The sequence below is a fragment of the Gekko japonicus genome, unplaced genomic scaffold (genome assembly GCF_001447785.1).
Source record: "Gekko japonicus isolate JY-2015 unplaced genomic scaffold, Gekko_japonicus_V1.1 scaffold393, whole genome shotgun sequence".
Lineage (NCBI taxonomy): Eukaryota > Metazoa > Chordata > Lepidosauria > Squamata > Gekkonidae > Gekko > Gekko japonicus.
This window is the reverse complement of record NW_015177017.1, coordinates 367,922-386,447: the sequence shown is the minus strand read 5'-3', so window position 1 is coordinate 386,447 and position 18,526 is coordinate 367,922. Positions and strand designations below refer to the sequence as shown.

General features: G+C 47.9%; 1 protein-coding gene across 1 annotated transcript; it reads right to left on the bottom strand.

Annotated features, from left to right (window-relative positions):
• Positions 1-717: 717 nt before the first annotated feature.
• On the bottom strand, positions 718-16,726 carry TMEM126A (transmembrane protein 126A). Its single transcript, XM_015427726.1, has 5 exons — positions 16,562-16,726; positions 7,601-7,732; positions 5,367-5,560; positions 2,336-2,450; positions 718-935 (listed from the first exon to the last, which is right to left on the bottom strand). Exons 2-5 carry the CDS (start codon positions 7,705-7,707, stop codon positions 731-733), a joined length of 621 nt encoding a protein of 206 aa, XP_015283212.1. The 5' UTR covers positions 7,708-7,732; positions 16,562-16,726; the 3' UTR covers positions 718-730.
• Positions 16,727-18,526: the final 1,800 nt, after the last annotated feature.

The window sequence follows — 18,526 nt, the reverse complement described above, 5'->3', positions numbered from 1 at the left end:
TTAAGTGGCTATTTTTTCACTGGTTTCTTAGTACCCCCTGAGGTCTAAAAGAAACTCTGTTCAGATGGATGCAGTAGATCACTCTACTTACAGAGTCAGAGGTCAGTAAGGACAACGTGCACAGCTTGTGTCTAAAGGAATAGGGAAGAATCAGCATCTAATTGTTATAATATTTCCTTTAAGCAGCATTTCTGAGATTAAAAACTTCTTACTCATCCTCTAAAACTAGGTCACTTTGCCCTTACACGGCATGCTGCCAGGCCCTGTGTAGATTACAGTTTTAATTTTGCTCTCCTGGGTCTCTATTGAACAATGCCCTTTTCACTTTCCATTAAAACCAGCAAATCCCTGCAACAGTTTGGAGAACAGCCCTGCCTGATAGGAAACTGACTGAATTCATTCAGAGCTGCCTCTCTTGTCTGGGCAATAGCGCTGCTTTGTGTTTCCATTGTGCTTGGTACAACATCGGGGCAGGACTTGAATATGCAAGGGTACTCCTTTAGGAGAAAAAAACGTAGGGCCCCACTGTCTGCTTTGCAGGACCCCCCCCCCCCAAGTACCCGTGTGGGTCCCAGTGTGAGAAATGCTGAGCTGTGGCATTTACAGGAAGGCTAATAATTGCCAGGTCAGCACTTGGCAAGAGAACTACTTTTTTTTCCTTTTAATGCGGATTTTATATTCATGAAGGGGGAAAGATCAAGCACACAAGTAGCTGCAAAATTTTGTCATTTTATTCAATGAGTTCTTCAGGATCCCTCCCAGCTTCAGGCAACTGAAGCATTTTGATATATATATCATAATTCTTTGTGCCCAAGTAGGTACCCAGTGCAGCTTGCAGGAGTGCAGCAAACCTCAGCTTTTTGTAAGCTGGCTTACAAACTGCCATCCAGTACCGGAACATGTTCTCCTTACTTGGCAGAGGAGCTGTGGAATACCTAGAAAAACAGAACATTTTAGTTCAGTGACAGCTAAACCAAATATTCTAGTATCCCCCCCCCCCCCAAAAAAAGGAAACTGGGAAAAAATAATAATACAAGAATATCTCCAGGAGGCAGACAGGCTGTTTATTCTGTCTCCCCTGCTCTTCCGGGTAAAAAAAGAAAAAACCCAACACAGATGTTTCTCCAGCTGTTCTTTTCAAGTTAGAAAGTAGGATCTCAAAGGTACGTGGTTTTTATTTGCACAAAAAAGAGGGGGGGGGATCCCTTCCAGATTAAGCAATCCGGCGCCCACCCCACCAAAGGAATCCTGCGCGGTTTCCCTTTCGCCCGATCGCTCTCCGATCTTTCTCACATCTGCCCTCGGAAATAAATGAGCCGGGCAGCGGCTGGTTACAGATGCAAGCCAGGAAAAGAAAAAAAGAAAAAAACCCCACGAGAATCACAAAAAAAGGCAACTGTGGTAAACCTGTTGCACAAAAAACAGCCCGTTCTACTTTAAAATAAAAATAGGTGCCAAAGCCCTACTACAGTTTTCAGGATATAAAATACCTGCTCAAAGGAGGGAGTTACCGGTTACATAAAAGCATGTTATGTAGTTTCATATACCCCAAATGGATGCTATTAAACCCAATTAGCAGTCAGAGAAAAGAAGCAAGAAAGGTGCTAGGGTGAGTGCACTGGAGGATGCCTTAATGCAAATATACTGAATGAAGGGAATAATTTGAATAGTAACTGGAGGAGGGGAGCATTTGTCAAAATAATAAACCCTTCAGCAGAAACACCTGCAGTAGAGGAATTCTACAGCAGACAGATGCTCCAAAGACTACCAATTATACATTATATTAAAGTGCCTTAGCCCAAGGAAAGAAATTTACACTATTTTTGCACACGCATCACAGAGACAGGCCAGCATTGCATAATCAAGTAGGTAGCTGCATCAGGTCGTAGTAGAAGAGTGCGGTCCGTGTCCAGTTGCACCATAAAGACCACCTTACAGACCAGAAAGATTTCCGAAGTGTCTGATGATTTGACTCTCCAAAGCTTATACCCTGGAAAACTTTAAGGTGGTTTTTAAGGTGCAGTTTCTCTCATATGAATCTTGCACAAGCACCATTTACAGCAGGATCCATTTATTTGCACCTCCATTCAGGTATTTTTCCCACACTGCCATCCAGCCATCAAAGACCAACCGTAAATACTTGAGTGCTTATCCTAGAAAACTTATGTGGGAGAGTTCTTGAAACTGAAATTATCCCAGCGTAGGACGTCACTGCAGTTTTAAGTATTTGCTTGCTTGTCAAGCATGGCAGTACCTCTTCAGCTACAATAATGCTCTTTTGACGGTGGGCTGTCCACATTTGCAAGGGGGCCTTCAACATACATTATAAATATACCTAGCTGCGAGACTTCCACACAGCGGAATAGCTGTGAGTGCAGGATACACACAACCCATAAAGGCTCCAATTAATCCTCCTCTGACTGAGGCACAAGTTGCACAGTTTAGATCACCTGGAGAGGAATAAAAGAAACTGGATGACATTTATTTATTTATTTGTGGATGACAGTTATTCACGTATCCTTTAAAAATTACATCAGATACGTAGAGCATTCTTGATGTGAGGACAACTCTCCTATTTCAGGGCTGGTTCAGTCTTTTAAAAATCCGTATTTCCTAATTAGTGTGAGATACTGCCAAGACAGTAAGAAGCAGCTCAAAAATTACATCAGAAAAGCTTTACTACCGCCCATCTTTTCCCACCGTTGTGTCTGTCATGAACATTAAAATGATAGCATCAGACGCATACATCGTGCTTTTGCCCTCTGGAGAGAAGGAGCACCCCACAACCTCCCTTCCCACCACTATAAGGCAGTCTCGTCACCCAGACAGAATAAGACAACACAGTAATCCCCATAACCTGCTCCGCCACTGGTGTGCACGCATCACCAGTGTCTAGAACGGGTCCCCAATGTGCTGCCTGAAGGCACCATGGTGCCCGCTGACCAATGCTCCCTCGAAGCTGTGGAGTCTTGTGAGCAAAAACTCTACTTTGTGAGCTGCTGGCATCAAAGTTGTGAGCTACTGCATAAATGAGTCTGCTCTGGAGCCATCGTGCCGGAGCGAAGGCAAAAAGGTGTGAGCCAGTGGCTTAAAAACTGAGCTGGCTCACACTAACTCAGCTTAGAGGGAACACTGCTGCTGACCCCTTCCCTGGCGCCCGCTAAGTGTTCTTAGAAAGTGGGTGGGGTCAGGTGGGTTTTTTGCCCAGCAAGGCTTCTGATTGGCCGCTGCATTGGTTGTATAGATTTTTCAAAACATTGCTGTGTGACTGAAAGTAAGCTGCAGCAGCCATCTTGTGCTGCATCCACCACACTGTCTCCAAATCCCCAATGTCCCCACAAGCTCAAAAAGGTTAGGGACACTGGTCTAGAAAGTATAGGTATAGCCTTGAGCCCTGACTCGGCAAAGGGAAATGTGTGGCAGGGAAGTAATATCGATCTGATACTGAAAGGACTATGTCCGCCTCTTGTTCTGTAGGGTAATTGGCAGGATATGGGTTGGATCTTGCCAGGTTTACCAATAGCACAAGAGAGAGGAGATACCCCTTTTAGACCCACCCCCCTCTAAAAGGCCATGTATTGGGGATCATGGGAGCAATGTAGACAAAAGCCGCGGAGGACAGTGAGAAGGGAGATCAGGTGAGACCACCTTCTTTCCTTGCCTGAGAAGAAAAATCCAACCCTATACGAAACCTGAAAGTGAAGTGGGCTTCCAACTTCAAATGTACACACGGGGGGAGGGGGGGGACCCTGCACCTCCCAGGTTTCGCAGACAGACCTGGGTTTGTATGTAATTTATAGCCCTAATTTAAGAATACAGTAGATAGAATAAGTACTTTTCTAAAGCATGGTTTATGAGGCAGTTGGAAGTGAAGCTGTGCTGGTGGGAAGTGCCAATCAAGTCCTGGGGACCTGAATCAGAGTCTCCCATCCAAGTACAGGGCGTACCCCGCTTAGCTTCTGAGATCTGACAAGACGGTGCTAGCCTGGCCCATCCAGGTCAGGGCAACAACTGACTTTTTCATTCTGGGCAGATTACAGAATAATCCCAGAAGATTAAAGCAGTGAAGGGGTCACCGCTTATTTTGCACGCAGCTGAGCCTGGCATAGAGGCGTCAGACTCTTGTGTTTTATCGCTTCCGGGTCCTTTTAAAAGCATTTTCTCTCTAGAATACACCTGCCAACCGCAGACCAGCACCATGCACCTGATCAAGCGGATTCTAGTTTGTGCCGTAATAAAGTTGTCAGTCTTTACAGTGCCACAAGCCCCTAGATCAGGAGTCCCTCAGCTTTTTTGAACCTCCACACACTTTTTAAATTCTGACACAGGGTGGTGGCAGCAACCACAGAATGGCCGTGTGGGAGGGAGAGACAGGCAGGCACGCACAGGAAGCCCAAGTGCAAGGGAGGAGTAAATTTTAAAAATACACTGAGGAGGAGGAGTCAGAGAAGGAATACAACGAACACTATAGCAGCAGCTGCTGCTGAAATGTTATTTTAACCTGCACAGCCGCTCAGGTCTCATATGGGTAATTAGAAGCTCTACTGGGCAGGAGCTCATCTGGCCCCACCCAGTTTTCTAAAAATACTTGGATTGGCACCATGGCGCCCCCTGGGCACCACGTTGGGGACCCCATGTCCTAGATAAGAATGGGGGGGTGGTGACCGTGGCCTGCCTTTTTCCTTGTCGGGTGGCTCCCGTGTCCACTGCTAGCAAAGCCACCAAACATCATTGCTTGCAAATTCCCCACTGTTTGTACAATTTATTTCTTCAAATTTGTACCCCACCCTCCCTGCCTAAGCAGGCTCAGGGCGGCTTACGCCATAAAACATAACGACAATCAAAACACCATAATACTGTTAAAACAGTTCATTAAAACCACATTATAACAATATCAACTGCTAGCAGTAATGCTTTTATCATATAGATGGTGCTATACATTGTATAGATTGTCTGAGTATTCAGCTCGTTGATCTTCTCATACCTGAACGGCAGGCACAGGCTGTTAGTACTAAACCAGGCGCCAGGCTCTACAGTTAATAACGGTACTGGTGGTGGTACTGGTGGTGACTGCTCCTAATCGAAGGCCTGGTGGAAGAGCTCCGCCTCGCAGGCCCTGCGGAACAGGTCTCTTCCGACAGTGGTCTCTTCCGGGAGCTCATTTCACCAGTGTGGAGCCGCTGCCAAGAAAGCCCTTTGCCCTGGTTACAGCCAGCCTGGCGTCCTTGGGACCTGGGAGGGCCAAACGATTTTGTGACCCTGGCCGAAGTGCTCTCCGGGGTATATATGGGGAAAGGCAGTCCCTCAGGTATGTGAGATACCATAGTACACATCAAAGGTTAAGTTTGAAAGTCTGAGCATCGTACCTCGCATTAAAGGCTGGGAAATGCAAAATTCGTAAACAACCAAAGTTGAGGCGAACGGCAAGAACACCATGGGCAGAGTGGACGCAAGCCGAGCCTGGGTTACGTTCAGGGCCCTCCTCAGATAGTTGTCTGCTATTAAGCCGCACAAGCTTGAGTTGAACGCAAGGAAGAAGGATCCCGTTCGAAATAAACTCCTGTCGGAATAGCCGGGAGAGGGGGGGAAAGGTATCTTAGAACTGCTACCTCAGAGCTATTGAGCTTTAGTTACCTGTGGAGTATTGCCTGGACCACCTCCTCTCTCATTCATAACACAAACGGGCCTATTTCTGGAACCATCGGGATATGGTATGTGCTGGACAACTCCTTAAATATCATCTCAGTCTTGTAGCATTAAAGCAGAATAACCAGAATCGTAAGAGGAGCCTCAGACCAGTGGTCCGTTTAGTCCAGCATCCTGTCTCACACAAGTGGCCAACAAACAAATTGCTGAAGTGTATAATTCTGAAAGTAATGCTCCCAAGGTAGCCCTGTCTCTTCCTACAGGAAGGTATCTGTCCTTCTGAAAAGGGAGGGGGGGGAACCTCACAGGCCTTGCGAAAGAACACAAGCAGTGCTTCAGGCAGGAAACGAGAGCAGATGGGAGAGTACAAGAACCACAGCTAGATGCCTCCTAAGGAGGGCAGGCCTTGTCTCTGGCTGGAGATAATGACAAGCTGAGAAAATTGTGTGGCACACTGCTAGTCCCCTGGGGGGAAAAACCCTACAGTCTGGTGACTTATGTCATATACATCCTTATAAATGCATAAGCCACATTAGAATAAAGGTTTCTCCTTCAACCTGACAGCACTGGGATGCAGCTAGGGTTGCCAGCCTCCAGGTGGGGCCTGGAGATTCCGCAAAATCTAGATTTCCTGCTATTACAACTGATCTCCAGACAACCAAGATCAGTTCCCCTGGAGAAAATGGCTGCTTTGAAGGGTGGACTCTATGGCATTGTAACCTTCTGAGGTCCCTCCCCTCCTCAAACCCCGCCCTTCCCAAGCTCCACTCCCCAGTCTCCAGGTATTTCCCAGCCCAGAGCTGGCAACCCTGTTTCCAGCTCATGAAACTTTATGTACCTCCATGAAGTTGTTAATCTTTAAGGTGCCACAAGACTCCCTTCTGCAGCAGAGGAATAGAGCTGCCACTACCTGGCCACTGGTCCATTTTATTTCTCTATGTATCGTTCACCTTTTTCTAGGGGGACTTAAGTTGGATTATACAGAGTGAGTCGACATGAATTAACACAATCGACAGGCTGCGACTTTCAGTAGACAATGCAATAGGATTTTGGCTGTAGAAACAAAACCGAAGCAAAGCAAATTGTCAGCACGACCCTTTAAACGAAGCAAAATTACATAGCAGGATCCAACGTGTAGCAAGCTATACACAGTACTATAGACCACAGTCCCATATAACTTATCTGAGTGACTGAATCATTTTGTACAGTGCTACCCTCTTATCTGCGTAGAAAACCTCTCTTAAATCAGTTTTGCATAGTTTGTGGAAAGCCAGGAGGGGTGGGAGCCCTCCTGACTTCCTCGGGCAGACTGTTCAATAAGGTGGTGGTGGGGGGAGGCACAACGGAGACAGCACATGTACGGGCAGTGGTTGATGTTGCCCGTTTGCAGGTTGGCACCTGCAGAAGACCCTGCTCGGATGAGTGAAGCTGACCTGGTAGAGGACTGGGCGGAGGGGGGGGAGACGGTCTCGCAGCTATGAGGGTCCAAGGCCGTGAAGGGCTTTGCGTGCGACAGCCAATACTTTCAATTGAGAACACCGAAGAAATCGAAATGATGAGGTGAGACCCTCACAAAATGGTTACATCCATGTTGGAGACTGTCAAAGAAGTTCTTAGAGAGGTGAAGAACAACAACAGTTCTCCACAGTCTGCATGGCCCAGCATGCACTATTCTCTATCACTAAAGAATATCCGGTGCCTACAGTTCAACACGCTAATATTCAACACATACACATCCCACACCCATCTTAATCCTTTCAGCTAGGTCATGAATCGTTGCATGCTTTAAAAATGAGGGAGATGAAAGCAGAAAATGAGACCTGGGAGCGTTCCATTGGCCCACCCTGGGTGTTGTATATTCCGCTGAGCAAACCACTGAAGACCATATACCTGGGGTTAGTGTAACCATTAGTGGTATAAAACTGTTCGAAAGGCCAAGGGGCCTGTCACTCACTTGTCTTTTTCTGGAAGCCGCTCAAACCTTTCTCGCAGAATCTCAGACCGGTCTCTTGCTTGGCGTTTCTCTCTCCTCAAGAGAGGATCAAGGATCTCTCCTGCCATTTTCGTTTTCAGCGAGCAGGCGGGGCTGACAAGAAACAAATCCGACACACATCACAAGTCATTATTGAGAAAGAATGCCGGCAAACGAAACGGAAACACACTTAACCCTCTCCAACTGTGTTGTGTGAAGCTGTTATTGAAAGCCAGCTGCCCTGCATCTGTGCGACTGGATATGTCGGGGGTCTCCAGATTTGTTGAGTCTGCAGGCACATTTGGAATTCTGATATGTCACGGTGGACGCAACAAAATGGCTGCCTCAAATTTTTAATTTTTTTAAAAGTTATTTTGGCATTTTTACCCCACCCTCCCCGCGAGCCAGCCACAAAGTTATCACCTCAGCTTAATTCCAGTAACACAGTGTAGATCCTTGTGCTGTGGTGGTAGCTGTTGCCAAAGCAACATTAATCTCCAATAGTCAATCAAAAGCCTCGCTGGGCAAAAGTCCTATCTCAGGGGTGTCGAACTCATTTGTTACGAGGGCCGGATCTGACATAAATGAAACCTTGATGGGCCGGGTCATGTGTGTCATAAAATGTAATGCCAGGTAGTAGGGATGTGCAAAAAAAAAAAAATTCGGTAAAATTCGGATTCGGGTTTATTGGACCCGAATTTTTTCGGGAAACCCGAAAAAACCCGAATAGATATCTGAAAATTTTCGGGAATCCCGAAAAATTCGGGTCCATTGTAACCAATGGGGCCATTGAAGTCAATGGCAAAAATCCTCTTGAAACTTTGCGGGGGGCTGGGGGGGAGGGGGTTTGGGGTAGAGGCTCCAAACTTGGAGGGTGCTCACTGGAACCTCTTCCCAACATGCCCACCAAGTTTCAAGGCGATTGGACAAGGGGGTACAATTTTATGGCCCCCCAAACAGGTTGCCCCCAGATCAGCCTTCTGCAGTTTATTCCCGGTTTGCCGCCGAAATTCGGCGGCAATTCGGCAACATTGTATCATATGGCCCTTGGAGTTGGAGGCTCCAAACTTGGAGGGTGGTTACTAGAACCTCTCCCCAACACACCCTCCAAGTTTCATGAAGATTGGACCAGGGGGTCCAATTCTATGGGCCCCCAAACAGGTTGCCCCCATCCCATTGTTCTCTATGGTGGGAAAAAATGTAATTTTTTTCCCACCATAGAGAACAATGGAGGGATGGGGGCAAACTGTTTGGGGGAGTGTGCTGCGTGTTGCAATTTCAAACTGTACATTGCCAGACCAGCCAGCCACACTGCAGCAGAACCATACAAGTGCCCCCCCACCTGCGCTACCAAACTGGGTGCCCAAAACCCCAAAACTACAACTTAGCTCAAACCAAAGAATCTCTCTACAGTAGCAGCAGCACTAGCATGTGCATTGTGCCAGACAGGCCCAGCAGAAGAAACAACCAGAGCAATCTGCCACCTGTGCCAGGCCAGCCAGGTTGCCAATTGCCAGTCAGTGCCCCAAAACCAGAACTAGGTCAAACCAGAGAATCTTTCAAGACAGCAGCAGCAGCCACTAGCCCACTACAGGGAGCAAGTGCATGCCAGCCAGGCCCCAGCAGCAGAAGAACCAGAGCAATCTGCCACCTGTGCCAGGCCAGCCAGGTTGCCAATTGCCAGTCAGTGCCCCAAAACCAGAACTAGGTCAAACCAGAGAATCTCTCCAGACAGCAGCAGCAGCCACTACAGACTGAGGGAGCAAGTGCATGCCAGCCAGCCAGGCCCAGCAGCAGAAGAACCAGAGCAATCTGCCACCTGTGCCAGGCCAGCCAGGTTGCCATGCCAGTCAGTGCCCCAAAACCAGAACTAGGTCAAACCAGAGAATCTCTCCAGACTGCACTGGAGCGGCAGCACACAGGCTGAGGGAGCATGTATGTGCATCGCCAATGCCAATGCCAGCCAGCCAGGCCCAGCAGCAGAACCAGTCCACCACAAGTGTGCCAATGTGCCAGTGCCCAAAAAACCCCAAAAGCAAAACAATCTCTCCCCTCTGCAGTGGCAGCGGCCTACATAGGGGAGCATGTTTGCTAATCGCAGCCATGCCCAGCTGCAGAACCAGAGCAATCTCAACTTCCCCCCATCAACCTCTGTGCCCAGCAATGCAGGAGATTCACACAGAGACGTCTCCCTTACAACCCCAGAGGCCCAGAGGCCCCTCCTCCATGACCAGAAGCGCTATTTGCCTAGCCTGCTTTGGAAATCCAAAGGTGGGCTGCCGAGAGGCTGAAAAGGAGTTGGGAACTTGGGAGTCGGGCTTGGTCCCCTGTTCAGGCCAGGGGACAGCAGCAGAACCTGTGCACTGCACGCCCCTCCCCCAACCACACCCAGCCCGCCTGCTCCATGGCCAGGAGAGACTGTAAGGAGAGATGACTACTAGTCCGCTCCGCTTTGGAAATCCAAAGGTGGCCACTGGCCACAGGCTAAAAAAGGATTGTTACCATTGACCAACCCCCCACTCTCAACAATTTGCCCAAAACCTCCTGCATTGCTGGGAACGGGGCGGGGAGACCCACAAGCCAGCCGCTGTGTGGCTCGGGATGTTTTTGCCTGCCTGCCCCTGCCCGGTGGGGGTGGAGCTATCTTACTTCCTTGCTGCCAGTGGTAGCGGAGATATAAACTTTATAAAGGGCACAAACATGAAGGGTGTTTTTTTTTACTTTAAAAAAATAAAAACATGCTTAAAACATTAGCACTCTTGCATATTTTGTTTATTTAACAGTGTCTGATAACTGACACCCCTTGCTCTGGATTATTGCCTCAAAATGTCTGTGCTGTTGCAATCTTGAGTATGCTGTTCAGGTGTGTATCTGTAAGCTGCAAACCTACGATGACGCAGCAGCAGCAGCAGAACTGGAAGAAGAAGCAGAAGATAGCCAGTTCCACTGCGGGCCTGATTCAGCCCCCGGACCACATGTTTGACACCCCTGCCCTATCTGATCCTCTGCAGGCAACATGGCACCCACAGCCTCCACGTTGGGGACTCCTGCTTTATATTTTCATGTAGCTTTTCAGCCAAAAATGGCCTCCCAGATGAACCGGCTGCTGTGTACAGGTAACTCCTGAGTGGCGTTGAATTGCACTGTGGTCAAGAAACAGAACTCCGAGCTCACTTCAGCATCTCACCCAGAGAATGGTCAGAAGGCATAAGTTACAGTTTACCCGCTGATGTCAAAGAGGTCTGACGCTGTACCGCCATAGAGGGGTCCTAGGGGGACCCAGGTTTCTATCTCTACTCTGGCATGGAAGCTCCCAAGGTGATCTTGGGCCAGTCGCACGCTTCCAGGCACAACAGCCCTACCTCTCAGTGAAAACACAGTTTCAGTGGCTCTGATTCCTTTGGAGGAAGAAAATATATAAGTCCCAGTTCTAGCGTGTTTTAACTGAGCTCTGTGGGCAAGTTTGGCCCCCACTGCAATGTTTCCCCCAAGGGCGATGCTTAACTTTTCTCAAGGGGTAAACAGAAGCCAACTTGTACAACTTGGGGTACCAAGGAAGCCTACGCTCGGCCCAAAATGCTTCATGGTCTAGAGCTAGTTTTAGACCATTAACAGCACTCCAAAGTGTAGCCATTAACTACAGCCAAACATCCACAGCCGCCCCCCCACCCCACCCCCCTCTCCAGCAGTATGACCCCTTTAGAGGAATTCCGTGTGTCTCTGTATAGGTAACATTTTACCTGGAGCCCTAAACAGGAATTGTTTCCTTTCAATCTTTACTTTTATGGGTGGTGAATGTGTTAACTAGGGGTAGGGATGCTCTAAATTCCACCATGAACATATTCAACCGTTGAACTTTGCAATTTTAAAGAACGGGTTGTGGCTCAGTGGTGCCTCTGTTCAGCATGCAGGAGGTCCCAGTTTCAATCCCCTGCATCTCCAGTTTAATGGATGAGGTAGTAGGTGATGGCAAAGACCTCTGCCTGAGACCCTGGAGAGCTGCTGCCAGTCAGAGTAGGCAGTACTGACTTTGGTGGACCAATGGCTTGATTCAGTAGAAGGCAAATCCACGTGTCCATGTGTGTCCAAAGGTGGTGACTAGATGCAAGCCAATCATTCCATTTGCTCAGTTCATGTGTCTGTGTGAGGTTTCCCCAGAACTGCAAATGCAAAACTGATTGGCAGCCGTCAACATCATTAAGGACTACTGGACAAACACGGGAAAGTAAGATTGTATTGAATCACAGCACTTATTGATGACAGATTGATATGATTTGTGCACGATCTGTCTATTTAGACAATTGCCTGCAAATCAGAGCCGTTATTTAGCAGGTGCAGGTGGGCAGCTGAACTCAATCGGACTGTAGAACAAAGTTTGAATCCAGTGGCACATTTTAAGACCAACGAAGTTTTATTCTGGGTATAAACTCTGATGTGCAAGCACACTTCCTCAGATACAGTGACACAGAATGTCCTCAGTCATTACATATAGGTAGAGGGTGGGGAGGGTGTTACTGGGAAGGGCTAATTAGAGTCAAGATGCTGAAGTAACTGAGCAGTAGATATAGCTAAGACTGGATTAAGGAAATTGATAAAACTTAATTTAGCCTACAGCATAATAAAAGTTTGCAAACAGATGTGAAAAGTGAATGACACCAGTATGTGTAGTGGGATAAGAAACCGTTATCTCTGTTAAGCCTGGGGGTTCCATTGTCCTGAGTGTTGTAATAACTTGTAACAAAGCAATCTCCTGTTCTAGTCTGTTTCTGAAATTCCTTTGCACCAAAACAGCTCCTTTGAGGTTCCCTCATTGAATGTCCTGGAAGTTTGAAGTGTTCACCTGCAGGCTTCTCAGTTCTGCCCTTCCTGGCAACACCCTTCCCACCCTCTACCTATATGTAATGGTTGGTGACTTCTGTTTCAGTGTATCTGAAGAAGTGTGCATGCATACAAAGGTTTATACCCAGAATAAAACTTTGCTGGCCTTAAAGGTACCACTGGACTCCAACTTTGTTCTGCTGCTTCAGACCAACACAGCTACCCACCTGAATCTATCAATCGGACTGTGTAAGAAGTTTCATGTACGAACAGCCAACTGCATTGTCCTGCACGGTTAGTACAGAATACAGCAAGACAACCTGCCAGACCCCCATGAACATACTGACAAACTACCAATCCCATTGATGAAAAATTAGATCTCTGTTTGCAACTGGTGAACAGGACATGAGCCAAAACTGGCAAGTCTTCAAGCTTCCCCGACTAGGATACATGGTACTAAACCATATGAGACTCCAGTTGCTGGGACCAGTATTGTTCTCCTAGCATGTAGCAAATTGTAAGCCACTCACTTTTTGGTGAGCAAATTGTAAGTCACTCAGAGTTTGGTGTAGTGGTTAAGTGCGCGGACTCTAATCTGGGAGAACCGGGTTTGATTCCCCACTCCTCCACTTGCACCTGCTGATGTGACCTTGGGTCAGTCGCAAGCTCTGGCACAGCTGTCCTTGAAAAAGAGCAGTTTGTGTCACTCAGCCCCACCGACCTCACAGGGTGTCTGTTGTGGGGAGGGGAAGGGAAAGGAGTTTGTAAGCCGCTCTGAGACTCCAAGTGAAGGGTGGGGTATAAATCCAATCTCTTCTTCTTTTTCCCATAGAACTTAATGGGAGCAACTGAGAACTGAGTCAATCCCTATATTTATACTCCAGGGCATTCCACAAGCATCTGGCTCTTCATAATAACTGGCATTTTGCTAGAGATGAGGAGGAGAATAAAAGCAGATTCGAAGATAAATTCATGACTGACGGCTTTCCTGTCAGGAGAGATCCCCAATTCTTTTAATATTAACCATGACAGGTCCTGATGATGTGAAAGGTCAGACAGTTCCTGTTTTAAAAACCATCCTCTGCTAAGAGACTGATCTCTGCCTCTCATCCCACAAGATCAAAACTTTACGTAACATGACCGATCGGACCAAACACTACTGGCTTACAGCGTCTATTTTCAGGATGTCAAACCTATCCTCAGACCAAACTTTTACATCCTGCAATGAAAAACAGTCTACACAATTACTTACAAGTGTTTTTGTTGAACCTGAAACACATATGCATATAAAGAACAGACATTACCAGCTGAACATGAGGGGTTCATTTTTATTTTAAAAAAAGGTAACACAGTGGAATGCGCTAGCCACCAAGAATCATAAGCACAAAGCCAATAGGTGGGAGGGCTTTTAATGCGTATCAAGTTTATCCAGTCTATTTTACTTCCTGTATATGCCACTTTACTTTCCTGTGGGGACCCAAAGTAGCTTACAACATTCTTTCCATTTGATCTTCACAACAACCCAGTAAGGTAGGTGAGGCCAACTGTGTGACTGGCCACCCAGCAAACTTTCATGGCAGAGTGGGGATTCAAACCCAGGTCTCCCACGTCCCAGTCCAGCACTCTCACCACTGCACCACGGCGACTCTTCCTTTTGCGAGTTCTGCATTCAGCTCTCTTTAAGTGCTGGGAAGAAGCAGGCAAAATGCAAGCCGGCATCTCTGAAGCTGCAGTTCACAGTAGCAGATAAGAGAAGCGGCCTAGAGAAGAGAACGGTGAAGTCGATGCACTTCTATGTATTGCAGATACAGCTGCCAACCCTTCAACTGGGCACTGTAGTTACACTTTTAACAGCAGTTTGGCACTACCAAGTAAAAAAAGGTCTATGCTGGGCAAAAGCTTCAATTATTTATGTTATTTATAATCTGCCTCTCTCAAGGGGACTCAAGTCAGATTACACAGAGTGGGTCATCAAAATGGGACATTCAATAAACAGCGCATTAGGACTGTAGAAGTCTGGGAGCGACCAGAAAAAACTGAAGTACAGCAAAAGGATTAACATGACACATTAAGTGGTGCAAAAAAGCCCACAACATAATAGGACCCTGCTTACAGTAAAAGGAGCTACGGTGGCTCAAGTGGTAAAGACGCTGAACTGCAGGCTGTGGAAGGTCAGTAGTTCAGCAGTTCGAGACCCGAGTTGCCGCATGAAGGAGTGAGCTCCCGTCTCCAGTTCCAGCTCCTGCCAACCTAGCAGTTCAAAAGCAAGAAATTGCAAGTAGATAAATAGGTACCACTTCGGTGGGAAGGTAACAGCGTTCCGGGCGCCTTGGTGTTTAGTCATGCCGGCCACATGACCACGGACACGTCTTCGGACGGCGCTGGCTCTTCGGCTTTGAAACGGAGATGAGCACCGCAACCCTAGAGTCGGACTCGACTGGCTTTCAAGCAAGGGAACCTTTACCTTTTTACAGTAAACCACACAACAAGACCATTTCTGCAGTGGTGAAATTCCCCGCATTGATGCTTTTAAAACTGGATTCTCTGAAATTTTCCACATTTGATTTTTCCTCACCAGGCGGAGACCTGAAGTTTTCTCCTTACCCCATGTTTTTGGAACTCGCTAAAAAGGGGGATTCTGAAAACGCTGGGTCTGTGCCTGGTGAGGAAAAATCTCCTGCAGAAGGTTTCACATAATGCACAGTTTTAAAAACATCAATACGGGGAATTTCACTGCTGTGGAAATGGTCCAGTACAGACCACAATCATTTATCCAAGTAAGTTTGAGAACCATTTTGTACAGTGCAACCCTATTTCCTGTACCAAAAAAAGAAAAGAAGCCCTCTTGAATAATTCAGTTTTCCAGTTTGTAGAAAGCCAGGAAAGTGGGAACCTTCCTAACCTCAGGCAGGCGATTCCATGAACTGGGAGCCACACTGGAGAAAGCACATGTATGGGCAGTTGTTGATTTTGCCCAAAGGCTGGCACCCATCTGACATGAGCAAAGCTGTGGTTGCAGAGCACATGGGAAGATGCAGTCCCGTGGATCAGAGAGATGAGCAGATTTTTTGCACAAATTGGAGTTAAAGGGAAAAACAACATGCTAGCTCTTCTTTCCACAGGTCAGTTCTCAATAATAGTAGAATGCCCATGACACAGCAGAGCTCAGCCAGTCTGTAATGGTTACAGCTTTTCATTCTGACTTAAAGGTCATATTATGCATCACTGTTGATTAAAGAACAGAGGCTGCCCGTGACAAACAGAGCTGTAAGGACCATATTGCATCAATTAATCTTCAAGAACCATTTGAATAATTTTGCTTCCACTATATTTCAGCTTCACTTAATCCCTCCTCTATGGGAGGCTACAGTAGGGTGGGAGTCAATACTGTCTACCCTGCTTTAACTTATTTGTATGTTAAAGACTAAGAAAATTTGTGGCAGGGTGTGACCTTTCGTGAGTCCTTGCTCACTTTTTTAGATACAGCTAGAAGAAGTGAGCACTGACTCATGAAAGCTCATACCTTGCTACAAATGTTAGTCTTTAAGGTGCAACTGGACTTACAGCTGCTTTCACTGGAGATAGGAACGGAATATGCTTACTTGAAATAGTCCGAGAAGCAACCTGCAGACTCTGAAGCACGGCGTTCTAATAAGAGTAATCAAACCACCAATTGTTCTAGCCAATAAAGACATATTGCACTATGAGAGTAAATCAAAACTTCTCTGCCATTTCCACAAGGAGGATACAGATATAATCAACATCCCATATATATTTTCAAATTTGCACTTCACCCTGCTTAACTGCACACATAAAAATATTATTCTATTACCGGCGGCGGTGGGAGAGTGAATGACAAGGGTTCAGTCATACACATACCTACCTTGGAGCCAGCTCGCTTGAAACAAACGGGTTCTATTTCCAAATCAGGATGCACAGCATTGCAGCCAGATCCTGGTTAGGGAAGGATACAGTACACCACCCATTCCGTATGCGCTGAAACTGGCCATGGCAAGCCGTCCCCCCGCCATCACAAAACCTCTCAGGCCGCATAACCCCCCGTAAAAAGACAGAAATGACCTTGAGTCCGTGCGACCGAACCCAAGCCGTCGTCCTTCTACTCACCCAGCGCTTCCTTCGTCCTCCCCTCAATTAATCCTTCAAATCGCCACCGGGAAAATTCCCTCCGCCTGCCCCTCCCGATAAGCAGCCGCAAAGCAAACAGCCGTTTCACGGCGCGGCCCCTCGGAGCACCGCGCACGCCCTTCCCGTGGGGGCCGCCATCTTGGCCAGTCACATGACGTTCACGCCGCTTCCCCCCGAGTCCGGCTCGGATTGGCCATTCCCCCCGCCGCCTCAGCACGCCGGTTCCCGATTGGCTGAGGCGCCGCGGGGCGGGGCGGTGGGCGTCTGCCCGTCAGTCAATCAATCACTCCGGGGCTGGGCCGGGCCGCGTTGCTAAGGGAGGCGGTGACCGCTCTGCCATGGAGACCGCCCTGAGGCGTCCGCAGGCCGCTGCCGAGTGACGGGCTGGGACGGCTGGAGCCCCCTTCCGCGGAGCGCCCGATGGGGGCGCAGCAGCCCGCGAGGTGAGCCCGGGAATGGAGGGGCGGATGGACCCGGGAGCCTGGCCTCGCCCCCCGTGTCCGCGAACCCGCACTTTCACACGTGCACAGGCTCCGCGTTCCCTTGCGCGCCCGACACTCCTTTTTCTCGAAGCCGGGAGCACCTTCCCCGTCTCGGCCTCTGCCCTGCTTTCCAGAGGCTGTCATCGGTGGGTGGGATAGACAGACGCCCTCCCTGCAGTGCTGTTCTTGGCCCCCTTCTTCCCGCCGCTTGCCTGTCTGTCTGTCAGCATCGTCTAACCTGCCTGCGTTGGCTCTTATTACCTGTTTTTTCTTATATCTGCCTGTTTAATTATTTTCAGTGTCTGTCTGCATTGCATCTCCTCCGTCTAGCTGCATCTTTGTGTGACTTGCCTGTTTGCATCCACCTGGAGTGAACCGAGACCTAGGTTTCCTGTCTCGTTACCAAGGCTGATTTCTCCGCACCTATTACCCCCTTCCATATCTCACCTAAACCCAGTCACGCCTGCTAATGTTATTTCCTTGCTATCGTTGTTTGCCTGCTGTTGTCATTCGGCATCTGAAATCACCCCAGTTTCCAAGAATTAAGACAGATGGACTCACATTTTAGCTGCATCTGAAGGAGTGAGCAGTGACTCACAGAAGCTGCCGTGTATTTTGTTAGTCTTTAAGGTGCTAGTGGACTCTTGCTCTTTTCTCCTGTTTGCATTCGTTTGTCTTGTCTAGTTGATCCTGATCTGCTTGCATTCCTTCTCTCTCGTTTTCAATCGAGCGGGGAACTCTGGGAGGCATACATGGTTCTTCCATTTTCCCCATTTTATTTTCACAACAACCCTTTGAGGTGGGTAACGCTGACTGGCCCATGGTCACCAATGGGGAGGGGGGGATTCGAACCTGCTTCTCTCTGGGTTTAGCGCTCATCAGCCTGTCACAGCCTTGGCTCTTTAACCCAGATTTGCTGCTCTGTTTGGATTTGCGTTTCCCTCCCTGGACCTTCTGCCCTTCTCTCTCCCTGAATCCAATCTACCTGGTTCAGACCTTCACACTACACCTGGCTCTTGCTTTCTCCCAGCCTCCTTGGAGCTCCACCTCCATCCGCCCACTGATGCTTACTGCCTTGCTGATCTTTCACAGGCCCAAAGTACCCCTTCTGCCCACCGTACCCCGCCCCCCTGTCAGCCTCTTGTCCCTGGCCTGCCACATTGTGAACCTGCCCCCCCCCTCCCCAGCATAGAATAAAAGATAATGGTGCATTGGGTAAAAAAATATTTTATTGTATTCCACTGAAAGTTCCCTGTGCCATTCACGCACTACTTTGTCAAGGGATCTAACCCTGACAGGGAATTTTTTGGGGTTCCCCAAAAGGAGTTCAGAATGGAGACTTCAGCAGAAAAGAATTTATTTAAGTAGTTCAGACTGCAGAGAAGGATCCTATCCAGACACTTAAAATAAGTAATCCAAAATTCTAACAGGCGCACCGTGCATTATAAGAACATAAGAGATG

What these genes read in the sequence shown, in the direction of transcription:
- TMEM126A (XM_015427726.1), bottom strand. Translation starts at nt 7,707, where the DNA reads ATGGCAGGAGAGATCCTTGATCCTCTCTTGAGGAGAGAGAAACGCCAA. An exon ending in CGGCTTCCAGAAAAAGACAA is followed by an intron (nt 5,561 to 7,600) that starts GTGAGTGACAGG and finishes CTATTCCGACAG; the next exon opens with GAGTTTATTTCGAACGGGAT. An exon ending in TGTGGAAGTCTCGCAGCTAG is followed by an intron (nt 936 to 2,335) that starts GTATATTTATAA and finishes CTGTTTTTCTAG; the next exon opens with GTATTCCACAGCTCCTCTGC.